General features: G+C 36.3%; 2 protein-coding genes across 2 annotated transcripts in view; one reads left to right on the forward strand and one right to left on the reverse strand.

Annotated features, from left to right (window-relative positions):
• The window catches only part of LOC107293368 (vomeronasal type-2 receptor 26-like), a 13,628-nt gene extending 6,440 nt beyond the window's left edge, over positions 1-7,188 (forward strand). The window contains exons 4-6 of the mRNA XM_015822517.1: positions 3,453-3,680; positions 5,628-5,769; positions 6,287-7,188. Of these exons, the coding sequence (XP_015678003.1) occupies positions 3,453-3,680; positions 5,628-5,769; positions 6,287-7,188 (1,272 nt within the window). The remainder of the gene's footprint in view (positions 1-3,452; positions 3,681-5,627; positions 5,770-6,286) is intronic.
• Positions 7,189-10,805: 3,617 nt separating this feature from the next.
• Positions 10,806-21,633, reverse strand: LOC114923027 (vomeronasal type-2 receptor 26-like). The gene is made up of 6 exons (XM_029285389.1): positions 21,590-21,633; positions 20,118-20,409; positions 17,705-18,562; positions 14,957-15,184; positions 13,923-14,049; positions 10,806-11,707 (listed from the first exon to the last, which is right to left on the reverse strand). The coding sequence occupies exons 1-6, from the start codon at positions 21,631-21,633 to the stop codon at positions 10,806-10,808; spliced, it is 2,451 nt and encodes an 816-aa protein (XP_029141222.1).
• Between the last annotated feature and the right edge of the window lie 545 nt (positions 21,634-22,178).

Genomic DNA, 22,178 nt, shown 5'->3' on the forward strand with positions numbered 1-22,178 from the left:
CCCAAGGCGCCTATTACTATTGGTACTACCTTTGCTTGCTTTTGCCACAGTCTTTCTATTTCTATTTGTAGGTCTCTGTATTTTGTTATCTTCTCCAGTTCTTTCTCGTCTATTCTGCTGTCTCCAGGCACTGCCACGTCCACTATCCAGACTTTTTTGCCTTTCTTATCGACAATTGTTAAGTCTGGGGTGTTATGTTTCAGGTGCTTGTCTGTTTGAATTCTGAAGTCCCAAGCAGTTTAATTTTATCATTTTCTATGACTTTCTCTATTTTATGATCCCACCAGTTTTTGCTTACAGGCAAATGATATTTCTTGCAGATTTTCCAATGCACCATTGTTGCTACTTTGTCATGTCGCTGCTTGTAGTCAGTCTGTGCAATCTTCTTGCAACAGCTTACCAGGTGGTCCACTGTTTCTTCAGCTTCTTTGCATAAGTGGCACTTACTGTCTGTTGCTGTCTTTTCAATTTTGACTTTATATGTATTTGTCCTTAAGGCTTGGTCTTGTGCAGCCAGAATTAGTCCCTCGATCTCTTTCTTCAATTTTCCTGCTCTTAGCCATTGCCAGGTCTTGTTATTATCTGCTTTCCCAGCTATTTTTTTTTTTATGTACTGGCTATGTAGTGCTTTGTCTTCCCATGCCTCTATTCTGTTCTTCATTTGGTCTTTCTTGCAGGCCAGTTTGGTCTCTCCAGTAGTCAGTAAGCCTTCCTGATATACTGATTTCAGTGCATCTTCATCATTGTCCTTCAGATATTCTTCCAAAGCCATTTTTTCTTCTTCAACCATCTGATGTACTTGCAGCATTCCACGCCCACCTATTTGCTTTGGTAGATAAAATCTGCCAATATCACTTCGTGGATGAAGAGCATGATTCATTGTCACTATTTTTCTGGTCTTCCTATCCATTGCTTTTAGTTCTGCTTGAGTCCAGTCCACTATTCCAGCTGTGTATCTAATGACTGGAATTGCCCAGGTGTTGATTGCCTTTATGGTATTTCCTCCATTGAGTTTGGACTTTAAGATCTTCTTCACTCTCTTGATGTATTCACCTCTGATCTTTTTCTTGACTTCAGTGTGCTTGATGTTGTCAGCTTGAAGGATACCCAAGTATTTGTAGTAATCTTCCTCATCCAGACTCTTAATGTTATTTTTGTGGGGCATCTTGATTCCTTCAGTTCTCACTATTTTTCCTTGTTTGATATTATTATTATTATTATTATTATTATTATTATTATTATTATTATTATTATTATTATTATTATTATTATTATTATTATTATTATTATCTTTGCAAGAAAGGCTATTTGCTGATATTCTGCCTTAGTTATGTGCCCCTCTTTTCACTTTTTATACTTGTCCTTTTTATCTTTCAATTTGTCAGAGAGTTCTTTATGCAGCCATGCTGGTTTCTTTTGGGAGCTGTTATTTTTCTTCTTTGTAAGTATTGTGCTAAACTGGGCTTTTATTATCTCTATTTTCAACATTTCCCAAGCTTCTTGAGTTGATTTCCTCTTGAGGATTCTCATCCATGGAATCCTTCCCAAGCTCCCTCTACGTTTGTTGAAATTAGCTCTCTTAAAGTCCAAGACTCTAGTTTGACTGTGTTCTAATGCTTGTCTTCTAGAATTCCAATTTTGCATGATCACTTGCCCCCATGGTTCCTGTGGCTTCAACACCTTCTATCATTTCATCTCTGTTAGTGAGGATTAGATCCAATATGACTATTCCCCTAGTTCCCTTTTCTATTTTTTGGGATACAAAGTTGTCTGCTAGGTTTGTCAGGAATCTGTTTGATCTTCCACTTGGTGCAGATTTTGTCTCCCAGTTGATGTCAGGTTAATTAAAGTCCCCCATTGCTATTGTGATGTGCTTCCTACATACCTTAGTTAGCTGACTAGCAAAAAGTTTGGTTGGGTGGCCTATAGTATACACCTATGGCAATGTCATTTTTTCTCCTTTTATATTGACCCAAATATATTCACCCAAGACAGTTTTCATCACTGTTGTGCTCTATTTCAGTAGAGATGTAGTTATTTCTTATATAGAGAGTAACTCCACCTCCTCTTTTGTTTGGTCTGTTTCTTTTAAACAATTTAAATCCCTCTAGCTGTGTGTTCCATTTGTGGGTTTCATCCCAGCATGTTTCCTTGTCGAGTTTAGGTTGTGTTAGTAACAGTAGATGATAGTTCTGTGTCAAAGAGGATTGGTCACTTTATCATGGAACTTGAGCAGCATTTTCTGTGTATCTAATATTTAGTGCATTCAGATTCTACACAGAAAACAAACTGTAGGTGAGCTAATAAGGCCAAACTCTGTAAGTAAATTTTCCTTATGCTCTTGATAATTCTTACAACAGATATTTGTTCTAACACTTATAATACTTTGTCTAGTAAACATCTCCTCCTTGAAGATAGTAATACATTCAATATTTTTAAAAGGGGTCTTAACATGTTAATAAATAGTAGATTAGACCTGCACTCTGGTAGATTATTGCACATTCATGAATCCAATCTCTATGTATTGAAAGAAAGGGCTGTACTTATCAAATATGGGTCATCCATGAAGAGAGCCAGTTTGGTATAGTCGCTAAGGCTCAAAGCCAGCTGGTGATCTTGGCCCAATTATTGTCTCTCAGTCCTAGAAAGGAAGTGTGGAAAATGAAAATATTAGCTATTGTTCTTCTATGCAAGATTTGGGTCCAGGTGAACTAAATCAGGCCTCATAGGAAAAGTATTGAACCAAAGTCTGTGCTATGCTTAATTTTGCAGTTTGCAACTGTACTTTACTTAATATGATTTTGCTAAGCTTGCTTGTTTCAAATATATTTAGAACATAAGGACAAGAACAGATACAGGGAACTGAAAGCTGCTGATGGATGTGGGTTGCAATGTACACGAGTATGTAGAAAGTTATGTTCAGCAAAGGGTCAGCAGGAAGTCAGCAGAAAGTCAGCAGAAAATCAGCAGAAGGTGTAAGATTGCTGACCATCTGTCTACAGTTTTAGGGTGGGAAAAGGTATAAAGAGTTGGGACTGGACCTGATTGATTTGCCATTGGTCTATAGCTGTCCTTATTGGAACTGCTATGTCATTGGACCTCATTGCAATGAGTTATTAATGTAAATGATGTTGTGTTATTATGTTTGCTGTGTTCCAAATTATTAGCAAAATAAACCTCTGAATCTTAAAGTAAGAATTATTGTTTTGTGTTGCTGTCTCTTGTCTTTTTCATTAGGTTTTTCCATGACAGAGGCAATTGGAAATCTCCTCTGAAATCTTGCTAAGCTAATTTTAGGACTTTCTTGTGCAAAACACAAACACATGCACATAAAAAACACCTATATCATCTATGACACCCTAAATTTTCAAAGCAGGATAATCTAGTTTGAAAGTTTTCTGTAGTTATTGTGATTTCAAATTCTAGCTGTTATTTCTTTTTTCATATAATAGTTTCACCATGTTTTGAAAAGCATCACATTCAACAACAGTATGGGAGACACTATCAGTTTTGATGAAAACAGAGAACTGATTACGGGCTTTGATATTGTAAACTGGATTATTTTGCCCAATAATTCCTTTTCTCGAGTCAAGATTGGAACACTGGAACCTCGGGCTCCACCAGGCAGAGAATTAACTCTTAATGACAATCAAATTGTATGGCACAGAAGCTTTAACCAGGTGAGAAGAAGCTGCAGATTCTCAACTAACAACAAAAGTAAAGAATTCTTTGGAGCAATTGTCAAATACATGGCAGTAATTGAAGAAAATGATGTTTTGGTGTTTTGAAGCTTTTCAAGATAATGAGGTATAATGTTTTCTATATGTACATTTGAGCACTGAAGTGTCCATGACATGTGTTGAGAGAAATGCTTCCAATTTTGCCTGGGAAACAAAGAAGTCAATGTACAGTAGGTACAGGGAGTTATTAACTGATGATCAGTCATTTAACATTTTCCTGAAGTTAAAACACATTGAAAAAAAATACTTGTATCTCATCCTTAAAGTTATTTATTTATTTATTTAATTTTATTTATTTTATTAAACTTATATGCCGCCCTTCTCCCAACAGGACTCAGGGCGGCTTGCAGCATATTAAAACGATACAAACACTATCCCCAATAAAAACCAATTAAAAACAAATATTTACCGCTGTGTTACCATTAAAATTCTAATTAAAATTGTCCCTATTTAAAATTCTCCCTAGGCCAGACCCGCTTGCTGAAAAAGCCATGTCTTGAGGGCGCGGCGAAAAGATAGGAGATCCGGAATTGTCCGGATCTCGGGGGGTAGTTCGTTCCAGAGTTACAACTGCTGGCTCCGCTGCAGTCACATGATCAAGCATTTGGCAAATGAGTTCACTTTTACAATCAGTTGCAGTGATCAACTGTAACAAGACCATGATTTTCAGACCTTTTTTAACTACTTACCAATTTGGCAGAACTGATTTGCTATTGACCTTGTGAGTCAATTATGAAACATGTTATTTGGATAGAATAAAATAGAGCTGGAAGAGACCTTGGAGATCTTCTAGTCCAGCCCCCTAGTCAAGCAGGAGAACCTATACCATTTCAGACAAGTGACTGTCCAACCTCTTCTTAAAAAGATGGCGTGCCCATGATTTCTGAATGTAAGCTGTTCCACTGGTTAGTTGTCCTCAATGTTAGGAAGTTTCTCCTTAATTTGCTTTATGCCTACACTGACTCACATTACAGCCATGTTAAAACCATTTGTAAAATCAAATCTAGTCACATGGTGCCATGACCTATGACCTCAATGACTGGTCATAATTCATCAATAACCTTTAGTGCCCTATTCATGCTACTTATTGAAAAATAGAAACTTAACATTCACGTAATACCACTTTACAATGCCTTGGTAAGGCCACACTTGGAATACTGCATCCAGTTTTGGTCACCACAATGTAAAAAAGATATTGAGACTCTAGAAAGAGTACAGAGAAGAGCAAGAAAGATGATTAGGGGACTGGAGGATTAGATATATAAGAAATGGTTGCTGGAATTGGGTATGTGTAGTTTAATGAAGAGAAGGACAAGGGGTGACATGATAACAGTATTCCAATATTTCAGGGGCTGCCACATAGAAGAGGGAGTCAAGCTATTCTCCAAAGCACCTGAAAGCAGAAAAAGAAGCAACAGATGGAAACTAACCAAAGAGAGAAGCAACCTAGAACTAAGGAGAAATTTCCTGATAGTTAGAACAATTAATCTGTGGAACAACCTGCCTCCAGAAGCTGTGAATGCTCCGACACTGGAAGTTTTAAAGAAGAGACTGGACAGACATTTTTCTGAAATGGTATAGGGTTTTGTGCCTGAGCAAGAGATTGGACTAGATGACCTCCAAGATCCCTTTCAACTTTTTTATTGTTGTTGTTGTTATTGTTATTAATAATAATGTTTTCATATTCTTATCTTCAGAAATAGCAGTAGGAATAATAAAAATAACTTTCAGATCCTGTGAAAACAAAACTTTTTGCCAATTCCCTCCTGTTAATTGAAGTTTTCCAATTCTCATTTTCTTCACCATAGATGTGCATTTCTTGTTTTAGAAAGTTCTATTTATGCAGATGTTTTATCATTTTATTCCCTCATATATATTTCTGTTAAGGTTCTGCCTGTCTCTCTTTGTAATGATCACTGTGATCCAGGCTCCAGTAGAAAGAAGAAGGAAGGAGTGAAATTTTGCTGCTATGATTGTGCACCATGTCCAGAAGGGCAGATCTCTGACAAAATAGGTAGGATAAAAAGAGGTTAGGACTTTGGCTAACTGATCAGCCCAGGGCCCTTTTTTCTTTAAGTAGAACAATATGAACAACAGCGAAAAAATAAAATAAAACAAATAAAACATGATAATCACTCCACTCTTTCTTTTACGCTCTCCTGTATCTATCTGCTGCTCATGCATCATACATATAATTAAAGTTTTGAACCAAAGTTGTTTTAGATGACATATTGTATGGAACCAGCAGTGCATAAATGAATTTTGAGGGAATTTAAAGGAAACATCAAGTTTTAAATGAATTAAGTAATCTAAGGCCATATTTTTGTCCTTCCAATGTTGAACAACTAGAAAAAAAAAGAAAGAACAGGGAAGCTATTTCCATTGTTCAGCTATGAAGCATTACTCTTGTTGCATCTCTTTCCTTTAATTTATGAGCCAATTTTTGTACTAAAAATTAGGATTTTGAACCTATCCTGGCAGCAACATCAATTGTACTCTATATATTCTATATTAATAACAGTTTATCTTTCTTTTTCTTTTTCCAGATATGGATGCCTGCAGGAAGTGTCTGGAAAATGAGTGTCCCAACAATATCCAAAATCAATGTATTCCCAAAGGTGAACACTATCTCTCTTATAATGAAACTTTGGGAATCCTCTTTAGTACATTGTCTATTGTTTTCTCTTTGATTACAGTCTTCGTGCTTGGAATATTTTGGAGGCACCAAGAGACTCCAATTGTCAAAGCCAATAACTGGGGCCTCACTTGTATCCTCCTCATCTCCCTTCTTCTTTGCTTCCTCTGCTCCTTCCTCTTCATGGGAAGGCCTGAAAAGGTTACATGTCTTCTTCGACAAACAACTTTTGGCATTATCTTCTCAGTGGCTCTTTCATCTGTATTGGCAAAAACCATGACTGTGATTTTGGCATTTATGGCAACTAAACCAGACTCTGGATTGAAGAAATGGGTAGGGAAAGGATTGACCAATTCTATTGTCCTTTCAGGTTCCTTCATTCAGGTGGGAATTTGCACAATTTGGCTGAGTATCTTTCCCCCTTTCCCAGATACAGACCTGCACTCACTGAAGGGAGAAATCATAATGGAATGCAATGAGGGCTCAGTGATCATGTTTTACTGTGTCCTTGGTTACATGGGCTTCCTGGCTAGTGTGAGCTTTAATATTGCTTTCCAAGCCAGGAAGCTGCCCAGCAGGTTCAATGAGGCCAAGTTCATCACTTTCAGCATGTTAGTCTTTTGCAGCGTCTGGCTGTCATTTGTTCCAACCTACCTGAGCACCAAAGGAAAATACATGGTAGCTGTGGAGATCTTTTCTATTTTATCCTCCGGTGCTGGTTTACTGGGATGTATATTGTCCCCCAAGTGCTATATCATTTTACTGAAGCCTGAGATGAACAAGAAGGAACATTTAATGAGGAAAGAAAAGTAACTGTCTTTTTGTGTCCATCTTTAATTAAACATCTTTATTGAATTGAATAGAATAGAGCTGGAAGGGACCTTGGAGGTCTTCTAGTCCAGCCCCCTGCTCAGGCAGAAGAACCTATACCATTTCAGACAAGTGACTGTCTAGTCTCTTCTTTAGATTCTTCCTAAAATTTATTTCTCTTTCTTTTTATAAAATTCAAAAAGCTTTATTGCAATTTTAAGATCAAAAAATGTATGTGTCCATTCAGTTTAGCTTGAATGATGATTATACGAATGTAAATGTTGGTGAACATATTGCCCAAATGTGAAATTGGTACTAGATACAATTATGGAACTTTAGTAGTCTATGTATGGTCCCATTTGATAATAAAGGAAAAATTCATTTTGGAGCATATTTAAATGTATATGTTTTTCAAATATTTTTAATAAAGGAACAGGTTGTGTGGCCAGGCGCTGAGTTAGAATTGGGATTAATGTGAATATAATGCCCTGGTTGCAGTATAATATGCAAATGTTGAAATAAAGTTTTTGATGGCACATGTAAAAATGAGTATGAAACATTAAGGATAAATTTGATTGTTAGAGAACAACATTGTTTCGGAACTTTAATAATATATACTAAAATCAAAGCATTTACATGTAGCTGTTCATATTAAGGATACCAATGCTGGTATTCTTGTGAATAGCCTCATACAAAAAAATAAAAAATAAAAAAATAAATTGAAATTATCACCGTTCTATAATTGAAATGCTGTGATCTCCAGTATATTATATTTTTCAAAGATTGATCTTGAATTTAAATATAATAATTGAAAAACAACAATGGAAATTTGAGTAGAAGATTATTAAATTTAAAATTACTTCAGCTATGAGGCTTAGTAAAATTTATAAGATGTTCTGTCCTTTGCATATTGCTCTTTTTAATAGCTAAAATGACAGCTCATTTTGTCAAAGATGTAAGTGTAAAAAAGAGATAAGTTCATTTTTCATATGTAAAGATCATCAATATTTAAAAATGGTTCATCTTAAAAGAAAACAATTTTTGAATTCCCTGTACAATCTAATTAGTATCTTAGGATGTACTGATAACTCTGTAAATTTAGTATTTTGCTAAATCATAGATTCCTTCAAAGTAGTGTGAATTACTTTTTTTCATACCTACCTGAGAAAAATAGCTAACCAAGCTAGTGAAGTATGCTTTAATATTCAGAATAACCATGTATTAAAAACTATTCAAATATATTTAAACTTTAATTAAATTACACAAACTAGCCAGACCTGCATGGCAATGTACTACTGGAGACAACAACATTATTATTATTATTTATTTTATTATTTCATTTATTAAACTTTTTTGGCACCAATCTTACTGTGAGGAGACTCTGGGCTTCTTACAAAATGTATGTATGTATGTATGTATGTATGTATGTATGTATGTATGTATGTATGTATGTATGTATAAAAATCAAATTAAAATTTCAATAAAAATACAAGATATAACAAAATATGGGAGAGAAAGAAGCAGGTGGGAACTGCTATTAATCAATCAACCACATTCAGTGTAATATTCCCTTATTGGGGTTCCAGTTAAATCGTTAATTAAAGGTACTGGAAGAGAAAATAAGAAGGATAGTTTTTCTTTCTCCAATGACTTTCCTGAACATTAGTTTGAACAAAGAAGAACCAGATCCAGGGACGCTGGGGGGGGGGAAGATGTTGAGGAATGTCCAGAGGTAGCCAGAGATTCTTAGCCAGGAACAGAGGGGCCAAGCACAGTGGAGCAACTAGATCAGTGGTTCTCAACCTGTGGGTCGGGACCCCATTTGGGGTCGATCGACCATTTCATGGGGGTCGCCAAGCAAGGCTGTCCGCCATTTTTTTTGTCCGCCATTTTTTTTGTCCGCCATTTTTTTCCCCTTTTCCGGCAGGTGCCTTACCTCCCTTGGGCTGGGCCAGCTGATGGTCGGCCTGCTCCGTCTCTGCCGCTTGCCAGCTACGCCTCAGCTGGCGCAGGGGGCTGAACCACGCATGCGCAGCGCTCCCGGGCAGGGAAAGTCCTCGACTTACGACCGGTTGGGTAGTCCTTGACTTACGACCGGTTTAGTCCTCGACTTACGACCGGTTTAGTCCTCGACTTACGACCAGTTTAGTCCTCGACTTACGACCGGTTTATACATTAAAAAGGTTGAGAACCACTGAACTAGATGTAGCCAGCTGAGCTAAGGGTAGAAGAGACACAGCTGCACCTGGGAAACCCAGAGGCTTTGGGTGCAGAGAGTAAGCAGCTGCAGAAGAACTGCCTCCTCCTCCTGATCCAAGAGCTCATAGGACTGACAGGAGGCAGGTGTAATGAAGGTCAGCCAGCCTAGTTGTGAGGCAATAGCTTCACCTCTTTTGATGGATCACATTGGGAAGCAGTTATTTAGCTCAGAGAGTGGAGTGAAACACTGGGAACAACATGTCCATTTCCTTGCTGTGTGTTCTTCAGCCATCATGATTCTTGCCTTGATTCTCAGACTTGATTCTGCATCTTGAACTTCACATCATGCCTCTTGAACTCTGGACTTGAGTTAGGAGACAATTCACTTGTGGGAAGTCAGCCCCCCAGAGAAGGAAATATTAAAAGGGCAGAAAAATATATGTTCTAAAAGGATCTTAGAGAGGCAGAAAAGCATGCCCAATTTTCTTAATAATGCCAAGTATCCCTCCCCCAAGCAGAAACCAGGTCTGTAGAAATGCAGATGTAAACCATTCAGGAAGGTTGAAGCTAGAAGATTAAAAAGACAAGATACCTAAAATCCACATACCCCACCCAAACTCTAAGACAGGACATAATAGGTGTAATGTATTGAGTTGAATTTATGAAACAGGTTACTGAGAGCTGTGCAGGAACGGTTAGCAGACCACCTGGTCTGCCAGCCAGACTTACTGTCTACAAGACCAATTAGTATGCATTTGAGCAGGAAAATACCATGCTTTCATTGGCTGATGCCGCCCAAAGTTGAATGTATAAATCACACAACTTGTTTATTCATTTTTCCCATATAGGTATCAAACATCTTTTCTGGTAAGAAGCATATAACATAGCATTTTCCAAATGGAGTAGTTGAGACTAGTTTAAGGAGCATATATCATTTTGTTAAAATTAATACAAGTGCTTGGACTGAGAATTTATTTCAAAATGTGTATATTATATGGCAAAAAGGGCATAGATTTTCCAATTAATATATACTCAAAGAAGGAACACTACCCATAAACTATCTCATTAATCCTTTAATATTCAAAGGGGTCATACACAATCTACTAAAATTCAATATTTGTATATAGCAACTGTTTAAGATTTGATCAATATCTCGACATATGTTAATCAAAATTTTCATTCATGTAATCATCATTCATTAAACTAGATAGGACATGTCTATTCTTTCATCCTGAAAAAGGTCTCCTTTTAAAAACTTATTTTCCCCATATCACATTTTGTGTATGAATAAAGTTAAATCAGGGTCAGGGAGATATTTCCAAATTTGTTCAAAATAAATTGATATAGAAAAAAAATCTCAACAAAAAACAAATCACTAATATTCTAAAGATCTTTCATTAAATATGAATACAAAAACAAAGTTAAATTTCTTTCCTTATTAAATGTTCCTTCTTGTTCATCTCAGGCCTCAATAGAATGATATAGCATTTGGGGAAAAATATACAGCTCAGTAAACCAGAACTGGAGGATAAGATAGAAAAGATCTCCACAGCTACCATGTATTTCCCTTTGGTGCTCAGGTACGTTGGAACAAATGACAGCCAAACACTACAAAAGACCAACATGCTGAAAGTGATGAACTTGGCCTCATTGAAACTGCTGGGCAGCTTCCTAGCTTGGAAAGCAATGTTTAAGCTGACATTAGCCAGGAAGCCCATGTAACCCAGGACACAGTAAAACATGATCACTGAGCCCTCATTGCATTCCATTATGATTTCTCCCTTCAATGAGTACAGGTCTGTATCTGGGAAAGGGGGAGAGGTACTCAGCCAAATTGTGCAAATTCCCAGCTGGATGAAGGAACCTGAAAGGACAATAGAATTGGCCAGTCCTTTCCCTACCCATTTCCTCATTCCGGAGCCTGGTTTGGTTGCCATAAATGCCAGAATCACAGTCATGGTTTTTGCCAATACAGACGAAAGGGCTACTGAGAAGATAATGCCAAAAGTCATTTGCCGGAGAAGGCAGGTCATCTTTTCAGGTCTTCCCAGGAAGAAGAAGGAGCAGAGGAAGCAGAGAAGAAGGGAAAGGAGGAGGATACAAGTGAGGCTCCAGTTATTGGCTTTGACAATTGGAGTCTCTTGGTGCCTCCAAAATATTCCAAGCACAAAGAGTGTAATCAAAGAGAAAACAATAGCCAATGTAACAAAGAGGATTCCCAAAGGTTCATTATAAGAAAGATAGGTAAACACTTTGGGAATACATTGATTTTGGATATTGTTGGGATATTCATTTTCTGGACATTTCATGCAGAGATCCATATCTGGAAAAAAGAAAAAAGAAGATATCCTTCCAATATACCAAATATTTATCAGTATAGAATATACAAAGTACAATTGATGTTGATACAAGTTACCTATTTTATGAAGACTGGATAGCAACTATTTTTTAATGCAAAATCATACCTCTTTCTCGTAACATAAATTTAAGCCTGAGATCCTTCATTATGCACAGAGGATGTTGATTGAAAATCAAAAGTATATAAAAGTGTTTTCTGTTCCCTCTCTTCATTTGTAGAATGAGGGGGTTACTAATAGATTAAGTGCCATTCCAGTTCGGACTAGCAATATTGTATATGCAATTTCAGAGAAAGGTTTGTAGAAATAAATATTATAAATACTTGGTACTAATAGTTCAGTTTGATATTGTATTTTAGGGAATGGAGGCAACAAGAAATTGGAGGACCCTATTTTGTCTAAAGTATGGAAATTAATTTGACAAATCAAATTTAAATTTTTTAATGGATCATAAACTATTTTTATTTGGTAGAATAAATGTTATTGCAGGTGCAAAGAGAATAATGCTTCATTGGATTATATTTTGTCACAACTTACATATTGATTTGTCCTTTGTATTAATTTGACCATAAGATAGAATTGAATATTTTCAGTTGTACATATTTTTTGAATTACAATTCCATTAAATGGAAAGTGATAGCTGAACAATGGAAATCAGTTCCATATGCTCTTCTTTTTGATTAGAGATTAGTCCTTCAGTAGTGGAAGGATAAATATATGGCCCAGATTACTAAATTCATTTAATACCTGGTTTTGCCTCGGCCTATGAATGAAGTCCTTTAAAATTCACGTATGCACTGCTGATTACACTACAATATTATAAAAAATATTTTGTTTAAAATTTTAATAATATATACAAGTAGTCCTCAATTTATGACCACAATTTACCCCAAATTTCTGTTGCTAAGTAAGACAATTGTTAAGTTAGTTTTGCCCCATTTTACAACCTTTTTTGCCATAGTTGTTAAATGAATCACTGCAGTTGTTAAGTTAGTAACATGGTTATTAAGTAAATCTGGCTTCTCTGTTGACTTTGCTTATCAGAAGTCAGAGGGACACAAATGTCCCATGACCCCAGGACATCCCAAACCTCATAAATATGAGACAGTTGTATTAAAAATAGTCATACTCCCTTTTTTCAATGCCAAACGATCACTGAATGAAGTAAGTACTGTAAGTTGGGGACTATCTTTATACGTGCATGAGAAGAAGATAAATGAAAGAGCAAGACAGAAAGAAACAGAGTGAGACAAGAGAGAATATTATGAGGGGGGTCTTTTACTTGTCTTGCTTTATTTTTGCTGTTGTTCATATAGATTTCCTTAAATAAATCTGGACATTGGACTGGATTTTTGCTGGTCACTTAGCTAAAGTCCTCACATATACAAGTAGTCCTCAACTTATGACCACAATTGACCCCCAATTTTCTGTTGCTAAATGAGACAATTGTGAAGTTAGTTTTGCCCAATTTTACAACCTTTCTCGTTAAGTGAATCACTGCAGTTGTTAAGTTAGTAACATGGTTATTAAGTAAGTCTGGCTTCTCTAATGACTTTGTTTGTCAGAACGACACAAAATTGATCACATGGCCCCAGGACATCCTAACCGTCATAAATATGAGTCAGTTATGTTAAAAATAATCATACTCCCATTTTCAATACCATTGTAACTTTGACCAATCACTAAATGAACTATTGTAAGTTGAGTACCACATGCATGAGAAGGAGATAAATGACAGAACAAGGTAGAGAGAGAGACAAAGCGAGAGAAGAGAGAATATTATGAGGGTGAGTCTTTTATTTATCTTGCTTTGTTTTTGCTGTATAGCAAAAATGTATTGTCCAAATTACTCAGTTCATTTATAACTTAGTGTTGCCTTGGCCTAGGAATGAATTCCTTTCAAATTCATTTATGTCCTGCTGATTACACTGCAATATGTCATCATAAAAAACTTTTGTTTAAAATTTTAATTGCATATATACATGTATGAGAAGGTGATAAATGAGAAAGCAAGACGGGGGAGAGAGAGACAGACAGAGAAGAGGCGATATTATGCAGGCACCTTTTTCTTGTTTTGTTTTGTTTTTACTGTTGTTCATGTGGTTCTCCTTAAATAAATCAGAGCACTGAATTGAATTTTTGCTGGCCAGTTATCCAAATTCCTCACATCTTTTTTCCTACCTATTTCAGCAGAGATCTGTCCTTCTGAACATGGCACACAATTATAGCAACAAAATTTCTCTCCTTCCTTCTTTTTTCTCCTGGAGCCTGGAAAGCAGTGGTCATTGCACGCAGAAATAGGAAGCCCCTGAAATATGTATGAGAGTATCAGAGGTTAAAATATTTGCATTAATAGAGCTTTCCCAAACACGAACCAACAACCAGGATGAAGAAGCAGAAGAAAATGAAAATGAGGAAACTTGAATTAATGGGAAGGAATTGGCACTGACTTCTTTTCGTTGTTCTAGAAGAGGATCTGGAATGGCAAAAAGTTATGTTTTCACAGGATCTTACAGGTGTTCAGATTACTCCTAATGAATTCTTTATTTAATACTTTTTCCAAGTTTTTTTTCAGCCAGTACATTTAAAAACAGAACATGGCACTACACTTACAACTACAATGGGGTGGAGAATTTCAGTCATAAGATGTTGCTCTTAGAAGTCAGGACACTGTGAAAATTTCGATTTTGCAACCATTTTTACAATGACAGTAAAGTGAATCCATGGTTCATTGTAAAAATCTGCCAAATGGGCATTTTTTGCTGGAAACTAACTAAAAACTCTTCAAATCATGGTCATGTGACCATGGGAAAGTGCAACTGTTCATAAATCTGAGCCAGTTCCTATGTGCCGAAATGTGATCATGTAACAACAAGGGAAGCGGCACCTTCAAGGACAGGTCGTAAATAGCTTTTTTATTTTTCAGTCCATTTTTAAATTTGAAAGGTTTCTAAATCACTGGTCATAGGTCTAGGAAAATATGTAATTACATTGGCAGCTTTTGTGTCCCAAGCACAATTAAAAGCATTTGCCATAAACCTGCCATAGACACAGCAGTGCTCAATTGCATATACAGAAAATGTTATACCTCATCAGCTTGAAAAGCCCCAAGAAACCAAGATATCATTTTCTTCAATTACTGCCATGTATTTGACAATTGCTCCAAACAGTGTTTTACTTTTGTTATTAGTTGAGAATCTGCAGTTTCTTCTCACCTGGTTAAAGCTTCTGTGCCATACAATTTGATTGTCATTAAGAGTTAATTCTCTGCCTGGTGAAGCCCGAGGTTCCAATGTTCCAACTTTGACTCGAGAAAAGGAATTATTGTGGAAAGTAATCCAGTTTGCAACATCAAAACCCGTAATCAGTTCTCTGTTTTCATTAAATGTAATAGTGTCTCCCATACTGTTGTTGAATACGATGCTTTTCAAGAAAGAGTTAAACTATATTTTCAAAAAATGAAAGAAATTACCAGCAAGACTTTGAAATCAAACACCTACAGAAAATTATTTCAAGCTGAACTATCCTGCTCTGAAAAATGCAAATAATGACTGAGGGTGTCTTCAAGTCAGTGTTAACTGCTATCTGGACAAGACTCTGCAGTTCTTTTGGCAAGAGGTCCAGAATTTGTTTCCCATTACATCCTTTCTAGGATTGAGAGAGAGTGATGGCCTAAGGTAACCTAGCTGGATTTGTGCCTAATAAGTAGTAGGCAAGAAAATGGTAAGTGAGCACCTATCCAGCCTAGATGAGTTCAAATCACCAGGACCAGATGGATTACACCCCAGGGATCTCAAGGAACTGGCAGATGTAATCTCAGAACCATTGAACTATATTTTTCAAAGATCCTGGAGCACTGGGGAACTACCGGAGGACTGGAAAAAAGCTGGTGTAGTTCCCATCTTCAAAAAAGGGGAAAAAATGGACCCAGGAAATTACAGACCTATCAGCCTGACCTCAATACCTGGGAAGATTCGGGAAAAGATAATCAAACAACGAATCAGTGAACACCTAGAGGCAAACAAAGTCATTACTTAAAGCCAACATGGGTTTGTCAAAAACAGATCATGCCAGACAAATCTTATTGCATTCTTTAACCAAGTGACAAAATTAGTGGATCAGAGGAATGCTGTGGATATAATTTACTTGGACTTCAATAATGCATTTGACAAAGTAGACCACAACCTACTACTTGATAAGATAGAAAAATGTGAGTTAAACAGCATCACCACCAGATGGATTCGTAGCTGGCTGACCAGCCGTACTCAGCATGTGGTCCTCAATGGAACCACATCTACATGGAGGGAAGTGTGTAGTGGGGTGCCTCAGGACTTTGTTCTGGCCCAGTGCTCTTTAACATCTTCATCAATGATTTGGACGAGGGGATAGATGGGGAAATCATCAAATTTGCAGATGAGACCAAGCTGGCAGGAATAGCCAACACTCCAGAAGACAGGCTTAGAATACAGGAGGATCTGGATAGACTTGAACACTGGGCGCTATCTAACAAAATGAAATTCAATGGTGAAAAAAGTAAGGTTCTACATTTAGGCAAGAAAAACCAAATGTGCAGGTATAGTATAGGGGGTACCTTGCCCAATAGTAATAACTGTGAGAGGGACCTCAGAGTCCTAGTGGACAATCACTTAAATATGAGCCAGCAGTGTGCTGCAGCTGCCAAAAAGGCCAACACAGTGCTGGGCTGCATTAACAGGGGGATAGAATCAAGATCACATGAAGTATTAATACCACTTTACAATGCCTTAGTAAGGCCACACTTGGAATACTGCATCCAGTTTTGGTCACCATGATGTAAAAAACATGTTAAGACTCTAGAAAGAGTACAGAGAAGAGCAACAAAGATGATCAGGGGACTGGAGGCCAAAGCATATAAGGAAAGGCTGCTGGAATTGGGTATGTCTAGTTTAATGAAGAGAAGGACGAGGGGGGACATGATAGCAGTATTCCAATATCTCAGGGGCTGCCACAAAGAAGAGGGAGTCAAGCTATTTTCCAAGGTGCCTGAAGGCAGGACAAGAAGCAATGGATGGAAACTAATCAAGGAGAGAAGCAACCTGGAACTAAGGAGAAACTTCCTGACAGTTAGAACAATTAACCAGTGGAACAACCTGCCTCCAGAAGTGATGAATGCTCCAACACTGGAAGTTTTTAAGAAGAGACTGGACAGCCATTTGTCTGAAATGGTATAGGGCTTCCTGCATTATTATTATTATTATTATTATTATTATTATTATTATTATTATTATTATTATTATTATTATTATTATTATTATTATTATTATTATTATTATTATTATTATTATTATAGAAGAAACATCTCCCTATTTCTAGCCCAATGCCTTAACCACCACACCAAACTAGTTGTTATAATCTTCAAGGCAGAGATTTATATTGTACAAATTATAATGAGTGTTATAACAAATATCTGCAAGAATTTTCAGAAAGTGAGGGAAATTAACTCAAAAATTAGAAAACCTGCAGGTTTAGCTATGTAGAATCTGAATGCACATCACAATAGATACTCAAATAATGCTTTTCCAATTCCATGACAAAATGGCCAGTACTCATTGCACACATGGATCATCAATAATTGATAACTCAGACTGAATTTTAGAAAGCAACGTTTCTTTCTTTTACCTTTTCTGCGTTCTGAACTTCCAAAATAACACAAAAATAAAGGTTAATATAACATTATTTTCCACTTCCACAACATCATTTCATAGTTACATTTCCTAAATAGGAAAGAATTATGCCTGTAATAAAACTACTAATGTAAAAGCTTTTATTTTCTTCAAGAAAAAGTCTTTTTATTCAACAAAATTGATTGGTAAAACAGTGCTGTATAACATCATTCCTAGTAGCTTTATGTGTAACATCTTTCCCACTACATAATGGCACAATTAAACAAACAATTTTTATGTATTAGAAATAAAATAAAATACCTGCCATGGTTTTAAATCCTGAAATATTACTTCTTCTGTTGCTATTGCATTTCTACATCTGGATCTGGACTTGAGTAAGGCATGCAAAGAATGTACCATAACATAGACTGCATTATAAACATTGTAACTATGTCCAGTCATGCTCATTTCAAATAATATACTCGGCAGACTCTCTAACTTCTCATCCCCAGTGCACAATACCTTGTTATCTTCATTTATACCAGAAATGTGTAATGGGCAGTCAAATGCCTGTTCCCAAAAATTCTGAATGAAATTATCTTCTTTTGCCCAGGATGGCCTTACAGTCTGAAGAAATTCTTGGAATCCAGATGGCTCTTTTGAACGAACTGTGAATGATAGAGCACCATGGAAAGTCTGTATATCCCAAAGTCTCTGAATGGACAATGATTCAAAATTCCAATGAGATGTAACAATCCACACTTTACCCAAAGGAGTCCAAGAAAAAACAGATGCTACAAAGACAAACATTCTCAAATTTTGCATGGCTGGACTCAGTCCATAGATTAAACACACTTTGACTTTATCCTCTGTAAAGAGTTGATCATATTTTAACTCCACTGTAATCAACTGTATATATTCATCCAGATATGCCTTTGGTGGTGTTCTAAGTATGAAAGCGTAACAAATACTGTTTTCAGAAAGCAATGGTTCAATTTTCTGCAAAAACATGTCCCCATAGTCATCATCCACAGCCAAGATACCAATCCATATCCATCTAAAATGCTGAAGTAATCGAATAATCCCAGTGAATTGATGCATTTCATTTGGGACCATCTGGTACAAGGATGGAAATACATTTTTCTCACCATGTACTGGAGAAAATGTTCCAAAGGTCAGCTGAAAGGTATTATATAGCAAATAATCAGAACCATTATGTGAGATTAAGAAATGTTTTTATCTTTATCATAACTAAGGCAAAATATCAGCACTGAAGTGTTGCTGAAAATTATATAGTCAGTTCATATATTTGCAATATTATATCAGTTACAAGGGTTGCCTATGTGTTTCTGAGCCCATTTTAACTGATTGGGGGGAAACCTAAGACATAGTACAAGATCATAAGTCAGGCATATATGATGTGCAAAAGTCTTCTACTTTGACTACCTGAAGGGAGTCCAGTAGCATGTAGGAAAGAATAACAATAACAATAAAAAAGTTGGAATGGACCTTGGAGGTCATCTAATCCAATCCCCTGCTCAGGCAGGAAACCGTATACCATTTCAGACAAATGGCTGTCCAGTCTCTTCTTAAAAACTTCCAGTGTTGGAACATTCACAATTTCTGGAGGCAGATTGTTCCACTGATTAATTGTTCTGACTGTCAGGAAATTTCTCCTTAGTTCTAGGTTGCTTCTGTCTTTGTTTAGTTTCCATCCATTGCTTCTTGTCCTGCCTTCAGGTGCTTTGGAGAATAGCTTGACTCCCTCTTCTTTGTGGCAGCCCCTGAGATATTGGAACACTGCTATCATGTCACCCCTCTTCCTTCTCTTCATTAAACTAGACATACCCAATTCCAGCAACCATTCCTTATATATTTTAGCCCCCAGCCCCTAATCATCTTTGTTACTGTTCTCTGTACTCTTTCTAGAGTCTCAACATCTTTTTTACATCGTGGTGACCAAAATTGGATGCAAAATTTGATGACTTCATCTCCCCATCTATCCCCTCATCCAAATCATTGATGAAGATGTTGAAGAACACTGGGTCCAGAACAGAATCCTGGAGCACACCACTACACACTTCCATCCATGTAGATGCAATTCCATTGAGGACCACATGCTGAGTACAGCCAGTCAGCCAGCTACAAATCCATCTGGTGGTGATGCTGTCTAGCCTACATTTTTCTACCTTATCAAGTAGTAGGTTGTGGTCTACTTTATCAAATGCCTTACTGAAGTCCAAGTAAATTATATCCACAGCTTCCCTCAGTCTGGTCCATTAATTTTCCCACCTGGTCAAAGAATGCAATAAGATTTGTCTGGAATGATCTGTTATTGATACAGACAGAAAGACAGAGTATTTTTTTTTTTACTGAACCACATTGAAACTCAATGCCAACAGGAGGTTGTTAATATTCCATATTTCTAAATATATAATCATCCATACAGTTTATTCATATTTACACTAATTAAATGTACAATACAGAAGGGTGTTCCAGCTTCCTTCCTTCTGAGATAGGTAAAATGAGGACCACGATTGTTGGGGGCAATATCCTGACTCTGTAAACCACTTATAGAGGACTGTAAAGCACATTGAAGTGGTATATAAGGCTAAGTGCTATTGATATTCTACTAGATTTTACCCTATAAACTTCAATTCTGAAATATACTTTAAGAATGGAAGGAATTAAAAAAAAAACTTGGGATTTTTAGTGAGAGATCTCAAGGATCTACCTGTGGAATCTTGTAGTTGGCAAGAACTGTGGCCATGGTGAATGAAGTCTCTGTCATACGTCCTCCAATGGCAGCAATAAGTGTTTTCTTTAAATCACAGGTAAAGTTCGGAACAAACTTCTGCTGTGTAGAAAGTAAGCTCAGGATTGCCTTATAGGTTATCCTTGCAGGGAAGTAGTTGTTCACAACGTGGAAACCCAAAGTGATATTCAGTAAGAGCTCATGGTTCTTATTAATCTCTTTGACAGCAAACACCAAAGCAAGGATATGCTGATACACATTTGGCACATAACTACAATAAAAATGATCAATGTAATTAAACATTATAAAAAGTGTATCCTATACTTCATTTGTACTTCTGTACTCAGACCTATAATACTGTGTGCCATGGTGATCTCCACAAAATGGCATGCTGAGCAGTGAAGCATTTTTTTTCTCCCTGCCAACAAACAACTGATTTTGCTGCCAAAGCCAATTCTTTGGCAACACACTCCCCAGATTTGAATGGGAGCAGCTAGGAACTACTCATGATGACCTTTGGATGATTACATATTTGCCTGAGAAGCGAAATCTAGAGGATTGGATTCTCAGTAAAAGAAGCCAGAGTGATCAGTCTTTATCTTTTCTAACTGTTGTTTGTATTATGGCTCTCTTTTTATCTTTTGAAGTTTAATTGTTAATAGCCTGGATGGATGCTGATTTGCTCTATACCCCTTTGCTTGATCGCAAATGTAAACTTTCATTTTATAATACTTTCTCATTTGGTGCAAGGAAGTCAGTGGCATGAGGGATTATTTTTCTTTCCAATGAAAGTGACTTAAGCTGATTTATACTGATTTTTACTCTAGTTTGCATTTTATTAGTCTTTTTAAAATAACTCATTTGCTTCATTTTGTTTTTGCATATATCCTTGCTTTTTATTCTAAAAAAGACAGGAACTTTCTCTTTTTTCTCTCTCTCTACTATGAGAATTATTCTCTCAAGTGCTTCTGTTAATGAATATCTATTCTTTCTGTCCTCGAACACTATTGTATATTACATATTCTCTACAATACCCCCAAAAAGAGATATAAAAGAGAATTGGGACTCAGATGTTTTAAACATTAAAGCCTTCTTGGAAACTTTTGAAAAAACAATGCTTGCTTACTTACAGGTTTTAAACACAAAATTAGATAAAATGTTTGATGAATTCCTAATGATTTCACATCATCCCAAAGAAGACATCTAGATATAGGCAACAATAGTTAAATCAGTCATGCAATTGGATGGACTAGAAATTAATTGGATGTTAACAGATTTGAAAGAGAAAGAGTTTTCTTTGAAAACTGGACACTTGCTGGGGCAGGTTGAAAGGACGTTAATGAACTGGACCATATCAGGAAAGCTGATGGAGTCTGCAGAATAGAGCCATTACATACAACCAGAAGACAATTGTTGAAAGACATTGTGTCCCAATTTTCAGGAAAATTTACTGAACAATAAATTCTATGGAAATATCTTCAATGGAGTCCCACATCCTTTGGGATTGTGAAGCACTTATAATGTTAAAGAAAAGTAAAGAGGATAAACTGGAAGGAGTTGTTTTTTCTATTATTAAAAATCAATCAATGGTATTAGATCCTGAACAGAAATGATAGTTGTGGTGGATTGCTGAGAGATTAGAAGTTACTTGTGAATTTTCTGCAAGTAAAATACCATAATGGATTGTTAACAGAGGGCTTTGAAAATTACTGTTGTTGTTGGGATTACCTGTTAATTGTTTTTGTACAGTAGATAGATGGTAGATCAAATTGGTAGATTAATAATAGATTTCTATATTTGTAATATTTTAATGTTATAGAACTTTGCCAATATAAATTTAGAAGTTCATAAATTTTGGACCAGTTTTGCCATGTGGGAACAATTATTATTGCTGAAAAATATATATCCGTATTTAATTGGGGGAAACATTTTGTGAGTATGTTTAATATTTTGTCCTGTACACTTTTTTCCTTTGTTTCTTTGTTTCTTTTTTTGATTATGTACTATGACTTGGAAAGCAAATTTTAAAAAGAATGTATA

Source organism: Protobothrops mucrosquamatus, unplaced genomic scaffold (genome assembly GCF_001527695.2).
Source record: "Protobothrops mucrosquamatus isolate PMUCROS unplaced genomic scaffold, P.Mucros_1.0 scaffold1595, whole genome shotgun sequence".
NCBI lineage: Eukaryota > Metazoa > Chordata > Lepidosauria > Squamata > Viperidae > Protobothrops > Protobothrops mucrosquamatus.